At 42.2% G+C, this 8,234-nt stretch overlaps 2 protein-coding genes across 2 annotated transcripts; both read right to left on the bottom strand.

Moving 5' to 3' along the window:
* Positions 1-598: 598 nt before the first annotated feature.
* LOC147242005 (uncharacterized) lies at positions 599-4,608 on the bottom strand. Its single transcript, XM_086192344.1, has 4 exons — positions 4,510-4,608; positions 4,251-4,316; positions 2,325-2,465; positions 599-903 (listed from the first exon to the last, which is right to left on the bottom strand). The coding sequence occupies exons 1-4, from the start codon at positions 4,580-4,582 to the stop codon at positions 800-802; spliced, it is 384 nt and encodes a 127-aa protein (XP_086048470.1). The 5' UTR covers positions 4,583-4,608; the 3' UTR covers positions 599-799.
* A 393-nt stretch (positions 4,609-5,001) lies between these two features.
* On the bottom strand, positions 5,002-7,998 carry LOC147242004 (uncharacterized). The gene is made up of 5 exons (XM_086192381.1): positions 7,908-7,998; positions 7,029-7,148; positions 6,824-6,916; positions 6,551-6,682; positions 5,002-5,007 (listed from the first exon to the last, which is right to left on the bottom strand). Exons 1-5 carry the CDS (start codon positions 7,911-7,913, stop codon positions 5,002-5,004), a joined length of 357 nt encoding a protein of 118 aa, XP_086048507.1. The 5' UTR covers positions 7,914-7,998.
* Positions 7,999-8,234: the final 236 nt, after the last annotated feature.

The following is an 8,234-nucleotide window of genomic DNA, read 5'->3' as shown; positions in this document are numbered from 1 at the left end:
GAGTATTCTCAACTTAAAATGGAAAAAAGTATGTATAGTGTGTGACAATGGAGAATGCAAAAGTAAGTGGATGACGTACTTAAATCAGTCAAGATTTTGAGAATGTGACTGTGGACACTCACCGCACTCATTTCATCAATCAAAATGGCAGCGGACAGCTATGATGAGAGTTGGTCGACACTGACTTGTATGGAGTCATCTTTACATCAAATAATGGGGACAAGTTTGAGATTCTGTTTGGACACGGGTTTGACAAAACTAAAACGACTTGTCACCAAAATGTTTTGCTAAATAGATCACACAAATAAACGATACATATCGTTGCATCTTCAGCCAATAGGAGGAGGACATCCCGTTGTTGGCGCCGATTATGGTGTAACGATGTGTGATGACTGTTCATTTTGCTGTTTTATTGCTTCAAAAATTCACAAACAAGTGCAGGCAAAAGGTGGCGTGATTAGCTGGTGCTGGTGCTGATGCTGAGCTAGCCAGTCACAGATCAGCGTAAAAGAAGAAGACACTGCATCGTCATTTCCAGTGAGTGCAGACTTTTAATCTGATGGTCCAGGGTTCAAGTCCCTGTTCAGGTGCTGTGGAGGTTCCAGTGTTTGACAACATGAGACTGCATGAAGTTCTGTGTTGAACAAACTGTCATCATCAACAGGAGAAGTGTTCTTGTCTTGCCAGTGTGAAACTGTTGCTGCAGGTCAAATGTGAGGAACCAGCGTCTCACGTTTTGCAAGAAGTTTGATTTATTCTGACTGTTCAATTTCAAAGTATTTTCAGATTGAAGAAGTGATCAAGAGGAGGTGAATCTAGACCTGCTCATGTTGGCCATCCTTGATGAACTTGGGCGGTACGCTGGTGCAGGGATGAGGTCATGGAGATGATTTGGGAGCAGTCCTGATGTTAAATGCAGTGATGAAGGACAGTGAGGAGGGAAAATGGAGAAAATGAGTCAACATCAAATGAAATTGGAAACCTATTTGAAGTCTTATTTTGTGTTTGATGGACATTTTTAAAATCACTGATGATTTTTTTGACTGAACATCCTGGATACTGTGGTGCCTGATGAGGAGACAACTTGACTACAAAGTTGGAGAAGAGGGTTTTTGGAGGAGGGATTTTTTTTTTTTTTTTGCAGTGTAACAAGTCAACAATAAATGTGGCAAAATGTCATCATGTCTCAAAATGTCCTCACTAAGATGATTTGTAATTCTGTCTCTCCCTCATTCTCAGCTGCTGCCCCCCTTTAAAGAAAACCTTTGACTGGTGGATCTAACAAAGATCAGATGTTGTCTCATCAGGAACAGAAACAGTTTAACGTTGTTGGCAGGACTCCAACCTGAGCAGGGAGACCCCAATGGATTTCTAGTCCATCGCCTTCACCACTCGGCCACAACAACCACATTCACACACACATTTGTAGAAGAGTGAAATTCACAAAATTATTTAAAATTATGTCACAAGCCCATTTACGCGTCTGTGTGTTTAGACTCAGTCGTGAAGAAGACGACTCATTGACTCCTGCAAGGAACCAAAGCTACTCAGGAGTTTTTCCTTGCTGGAGTCAGTGACTTAATAGTGTGGATCATAGGGTTGAACCTGAATGAGACAGTTACCCTTCAACATGGGGCCATGGCAGAGTGAACCAAGAACACGACAATGGATTAACAGTCCATCACCAGAATGAGGAGCAACTTGTCAACTCTTTGGTGTCCACAACTTCCCTGACTGGGAATTGAACCCAGACCGCGGCGGTGAGACTGCCGAATCCTAGCCACTAGACCATCTGGGACCACACTGAGCTCTCCAACAACAAAGACTATACACAATGACTCAAGGAACACAGGACTCTGTTGTCTCAGCCTGGGATGCAGGGGGTCCACCAAGACCACCAGCCACCTCAGCCTCCTAAAGACAGTCCACCCCCAGGATCAGCTGCTATCACTCAGTGGTCCAGAACCATGATGAAGCCTGATCATGAACGTGAGCAAAGCTCTTGGAACAGGCCTGCTGCCACCACAACTACTGACAAGTGGACTTTCGTTGATGACGTTGATGACCTGTACAGCAGTTAACACAAACAAAGAATGTGACATTCAAGATTACATCCATCCATCCATCGTCGTCTTCTGCTTATTCCTTACAAGTAAGGGTCGCGGGGGGGCTGGAGCCTATCCCAGCATCTACGGGCGAGAGGCGGGGTTCACCCTGGACAGGTCGCCAGTCCACCGCAGGGCCAACATACAGAGACAAACAACCATTCACACTCACATTGTTGTGCACAACAATAATAAAATTAAAATCCCTAAAAACCTTACCTTTTTCCCTTTTTGGCAGTGACTTGCAATGACCAGCTTGTGGAGGTGTCATGGTGCCCTGCTGTGGTGCTGCATCACTATGACTCACATCTGGCTCTGTTGTCACATTCTCCTCCCTCTCATTAGATGTGACCTGACTCTCTGAAATCCAGAAGAAAATAAATTACAAAACAATAACAATTATGAAGTATTAGTCATACCACAGTAAATTACAGCCATCCTGAGTCAAAAGTATCAGTATCAGGGCCAATCAAGTATTTTTTTAATGGATTTATATCAGCTACAATAAAGCCAATCTGAATCTCATCATTTCTTAACTGTACTTTACTGAGTTTCTTTACTGTACGGTTTTGTCCACCTCAGTCTGCTAGTGTTCCAACCATGCTCTTCGTTACACAGCGACACTGTACAGTATAACATTTCACTGCAAGTGAAAACTGTGTGTTGGCAGTGTGTGAAAATGACAATTTTTTTGGCTATACACGACCAATCAAAAGTTTGGACACACTTTCCCATTCAGTTGAATGAGAAAGTGTGTCCGAACTTTTGACTGGTAGTGTACCTGTGTAATTGATTTCTGACACTCAGCCAAAGATTGCACGTGAAGTAGCTCCACTCTGAAACACCACTGTACAATCAGAGTGGACTGAGTGTTTCTGTAGTTCCAACAAGGTGTGACACACATAAGCTATAGTTAATCATGTCATGTCAATTTCAGGAGTGGCATTCCCCAAGTAAACACTCATTAATATGTCAGTAATTTGAACATATCTTCAGTATGTTAATCAAATAGCTCGTGAAAAATAATGTGTGTTAGATTTAGCATCTACAGCTGTTCGGATACATATTTAATCAATATTTCGGTCACATCCATATAGTAAATTGTGGTTATCCTTAAATGCATAAGCATAGTCAGATTTAGGATCATATGAAAATAAAATAAAATTAAAGCTGCAAGCAGCGTTGTTAGGGCCTGAGCCCCCGCGCGGCCTATAGCCGCGTCCTTGACACTGGCCCGAATCCAACGGTGTAATCGTCAAATCCCTAGGCCTTGTAGTTTAGGAGATACGAGCCTCAGTGTGCTGCACAGTGTGAGTGCAGAGAGTGAGAGCAGAGCTGCCAGCTGGCCCTTTAAGAACCCCTAGCCCACTGCACTGTCTCTGATCTGTGCTGGAGTGGAGAGAGTGGAGGATTAAGAGAAATGTAGTGTGTAAAAGCTGAATAACTCGGTATACGTTGGCCAAAAGTTACACATAATATCATATTTTTGTAGGGATTTTTGTCAGGAATACAGTGGTGTGTTTTTAAAAGCTGTGGGATGTATGGCGTAGACGTGACAAGCATTTGTTTGACAGTATGTACCCTGAGAGGACACGCTCTCCCCATAGACTTCCATTGTAAGGCGAAAAGTGTCTCCCCCACTTTGACGGCTTATAAAATCCAAACCGAGCGAGTAGTATATTAACCTTCAACAATTTTTAATAAGCACAGTTGGGAGAGTAATGTGTGAAAGTTTGGAAGCCCTGGCATTTACGGTTTAGGAGGAGATAGATTTTGTTCGGGGCGCAAAATTGTCCAATATTAGACATTCGTGTCCAAATTGTGGACATCCTGTTAGAGTTAGGTCAGGGGTGTGAGTGTATGATTTATCCGTCTTGATGAGACGAGTTCAATGGTGTTGGTCCCATATCTGTAGGACATTCCAACAGGCTGTGGCGTGGTTTTTTGTGTATGTAGGTGCGCTATTGAGTAGAGCGCCTCTTTTTTGTTTAATTATTGAAATTTTCGCCACACCCGATGTGCGTACCAAATTTGGTGAGTTTTCCAGCATGTTTAGGGGGTCAAATTAACTTTTGAAGTGGCGAGTGTGCCTTCGAAACATAATAGGGTCTTCGCCAGGTACTGGCTCAGGCCCTAAATACTTACCTTGTGAGTCTGATTCACATGCCACCTCTGGGTCTCTGTCCAGGTCGCTGTCCAGGTGCACATTCTCTGTGGAGTGTTAGAAGAGGGGAGGGAGGGAAATGACTGTTACTGAAAGCAGAATGCAATTCATTTGATCCTCACATGCTCCAAAAATGCCCAAGAAAAACATGTGTGAGACATAACTATTGTTTAATCACATTAGATAAGCAGACATTCTTTTATGTAGAAATATGTGTAGATATAGCGAAATGATAAGTACCTTCAGGATCAATGCTGATGTCATCCAGCGTCTTGCCTTTGAATTCTGCAAGGCGTCCCTGGTCAAGGGCCATGAGAACTTTGCTAATTTTAGCAAGTTGGAGGGTGCCCTCAGGAAGTCTGTAGAACTGCCGGTGCACTCTAATATCATGGCCAAGGAAATCAGCTAACTGATCCAGCTCTGTATTACTGAGGTTGAGAACTTGTGACAGGGTTCCCGTTTGTTTGCGTAGTTTTGTAGACCTGAGACTTTCAGGATTTTTGGCACCACAGATCCTGGAGAAGTGTCGAAGGCAATCAGACCCATGGTAGCAGGACAAAGTGGATGGTCTTGCAAATAAGTATATGTTCTCCTGAGGAACCCCACATTCTTGCCGTTTGCTGACAAGCAGATCCAATGCTTGCTGCATTGCTGGGGTCAAAAGCACAGGAACCTTTCTTTCCCTTTTTCCTCTTATCTCTATCCTCCTGAAATGCTGACAGAGTTTCTTCTCTAGGTCTGAGAGGGCAGCATTCACATCTTCATATGGGTCTGGTGGATTTTGAGATAAATAAGCAGAAAGGGGAATTTTTGATGCTTCCCCAGCTCTTCGTCGGTTGAACAAAATGACTTGTGTCAAAATGACCTTTGCCAGCTGTGTCCATGTCTGGGGGGATGTCTCTGTGGACAATTTACTGTAAAGATCTTGCTGTTGCACATTTAAATAGGAATGGAGAGTCTGGACATCCTTTGTGAATGGAAGTAACAGAGGAGTATTCCACTTGGACTCCTGGAGTGTTCTCAGTGATGCAGCTGATATCAGTTCATTCCACCTGGCTTCATACACTTTGCGGAACGTACGAGCATCTTTTGCTGCACTGTAGTTGTTCTGTACATTTGCACGACTTTCAACAAGCATTGAAATCTTTGTCAAGCTGTGTCCAATTTTGAGTGCCAGGCTTGGGCACTTGTATGCACTGGTTTCACTGTCATAGCCTGCCAGGTGTTTCACTGCTTGCACAACATGCATAAAACTGGCAGGCTTGATGTGATCTTGAATGGTCTTCAAGGGTGTGGTTTTCCTTGAGCGTATCAGAAGCCTTCCCAGCTCTCTCAATTTCTGACAAATGTATTCATGTTTGCCAGCATCATATCCGAGCCTGTTATACAGATGCTCACCATACTCCATGATACAGACATCAGATTTGACAACAGCATATACTTCATCTTGATTCATGTTGTTAAGCAGCTTCCAGAACTCTTCCTTGACACCAGGTGGTGGAGGTGCAGCAAATGCACAGAGGGCCTGGATACGTGTTTTGCCAGGTTTATGTGGAACACGAGGCTTGAACTTGCAGGTCTTCATGTGCCGCCAAAGGATTTTCATTGTGAAGAAGCCTTGACAATATACACAATGTATGAAATTCTGTGTTTGAGAATCCTGTTTTGGTTGCCTGCGAGGAACAAGATTTCCAACACCAGCATTCAATACATCAACACTATGTGCAAAGTTCCCCCTATTTCTCAAATGTTCCATATGCATTCGTCTTTCTTTGGAGCCTTTTGGGAAAGACAGAGCCAATGTGACCTCTGGCTTATTGTGATGGGCACGCTCCAAATGCCTTGCCATTTTTATAAATCCCAACTTACAGTACAAACAATACTGCTTTTTGTTGTACATTCTTGATCCATTCTCATTTTTGCAGACAGCAGGTATGGAAAGCGAACCATCATCCACTTCATCTTCTGCGAGGATGGAAGAGGCTCTGTCAGTAAGATTTTGCTCCAGATCAGGATTTTCTAACAGGGCTCCGATGTCACCCCCTACACACTGTTTTGTTGAGTGACCAGTACTTTTTCGTGTTGCGGGGCAGGATACACTGCTTAAACTTTGCCTTTTGCGTGGCATGCCAGAGCTGCTTTCTTTTCTTGAGGGTGAGCGTCCTCTATTCATTTGCTTTGAAGAAGCATTGTTCAGTTCTGTCAGTGAGAGACATCCATCTCCGATGTAAGCCATCTTCCCTAAGTTTGGAAATCTGAGCATGCTGTCTTCCTGATTGACTGGGCCAATAACTTCGCTTGTATCTGTACCTTCAGAAGAATCCTCACTACTCTTAGGAATATATTCCTCTCCACTGTCATCTGAGGTGAGGTCAAAAAGCTCATCTGAATCAAAATCAATCTGTCTGTTCATCTTCAGAAAAGAAAAAGTAAATTCAATTAAAGTCAGCACATGATTAAACACTTTCCACAGGCACATAACTCAAGATGCAAACTATCAGTAATTAAATTTTATGCACGTTTTAATCTCTTCTCTACATAGCGTGTTGCTTACTTGTATGCTTTTGGTCCTCCTCAACCTTGGAATATAATCTCTGTCCTGGTCGGTGAGGCTAGGTCCAGACTCAAACTCAGAAGTCGGACATGTCTAGAGTGTCCAAAAGACATGTAATTTGCATTTGTACCAATGTACAAAAAGAAAGAACGTGAACAAACCACCATACATGTAAATGCTCAAAAATGAATTAACATTACTTTACCTGGCAGCTTCCATTCAACTGGGAAGGACTTGTGCATGGACTCTGAGATTCGTCAGAATCTGTGTAATCTACAAGTGTAACTTTGTCAGTTGCAGGAAAGAGTTCTGGTTCATCTGAACTCTATAAGAAAAAAAAAGTGAAGAAATGATATATATGACAACAAAATACACAAACATATACATCTGTATAAAAACTGACGTGTAGAAAAACTAACCAAGACATTGTCATATTGTTCAAAAAACTAACATGTACTTTACCATGGTGGCATTAAAGGAATTTGAATATACAGCAAAGACACGGCATGACAAAAACTATTCGTGAATATTGCTATTTGAGGTGGAAACTATAGATTTGCAGATAATTACTCATATGACTGTAAAATCCATTTCAGCAGCCATCACTTTAGTGTCCTGTTTACAAAAGCATTTGGGTTAACTGGCGGTACTGAATACACCTGAAAAATATTTCCTGTATCTGACTTAAAATCTAAGTTACTTTTGATAGGTTCAAGTTGGCTGTGATTCTGTCTTACATAGGTTGCCTGCTGTAGGAATACTGTAATGATTACAGATGAAAAAAGGCAGAGGTGAAGTATGACAGGACTGAATTTATGTGTGACCATAAGCTGGTATGATGGGGACTATCATTAAATCTGTATGATATCATTTACCTACAATGGTCCCAACAATTAAGAGAAACCAGACAAGTGTGTGACGGTCCCCATTAAATCACAAAAACCAGAGTGTGCTTGGCACCGTACTTGACGTCAGAGCTGTAAAGATCTAAAGTAAAACCAAAGAGTATTCACAAGTGCAACTCTTGCACACATTTGACTAAAACTAGAAACAAAAGAAGGGTTTAAAAACAACAGATTATTACCATCATCTGGGAGACTGAAGATCTCTGCGCAGTGTGCTCTGCTGTTCTGGAGACTTCAGTGTCCAAAGACTCAGTAATAGAAAATTGTCCTTCAGCCTGGAATGATAATTCATAATCATTATGGAGTAGCTCGTCAACAGAAACAAGTTAGTTAAAGAGACAAAATGGGAAGGAAAAAGATCTGTGATATTTATGTTTGAATCGTCCTTTATCTGATTCCAAATCGTCTTTTCTCTGATTCCAGTCACAAGAGTGTAGCCTGTTATAGCACTGTAGTCACCATTACAGTTGGTAGCAAATACATGTGAAGTACTGCAGGGGTGAACT

Source organism: Aulostomus chinensis, chromosome 21, assembly GCF_037954235.1.
Source record: "Aulostomus chinensis isolate RoL2024-O1b breed Wild chromosome 21, RoL_Achi_v1.0, whole genome shotgun sequence".
Classification (NCBI taxonomy): Eukaryota; Metazoa; Chordata; class Actinopteri; order Syngnathiformes; family Aulostomidae; genus Aulostomus; species Aulostomus chinensis.
This window is presented reverse-complemented; position numbering and strand designations above follow the sequence as displayed.

Bases quoted from the DNA above. Each gene is read 5' to 3' on its own strand.
- LOC147242005 (XM_086192344.1), bottom strand. From the start codon at position 4,582: ATGGCCCTTGACCAGGGACGCCTTGCAGAATTCAAAGGCAAGACGCTG. The intron at 4,317-4,509 runs GTACTTATCATT...AACACTCCACAG, and splicing joins CATCAGCATTGATCCTGAAG to AGAATGTGCACCTGGACAGC. The intron at 904-2,324 runs GTAAGGTTTTTA...ATTTAACATCAG, and splicing joins ACTGCCAAAAAGGGAAAAAG to GACTGCTCCCAAATCATCTC.
- LOC147242004 (XM_086192381.1), bottom strand. The intron at 6,917-7,028 runs GTAAAGTAATGT...TGGACACTCTAG, and splicing joins AGTTGAATGGAAGCTGCCAG to ACATGTCCGACTTCTGAGTT. The intron at 6,683-6,823 runs GTAAGCAACACG...TCTTTTCTGAAG, and splicing joins GGAGGACCAAAAGCATACAA to ATGAACAGACAGATTGATTT.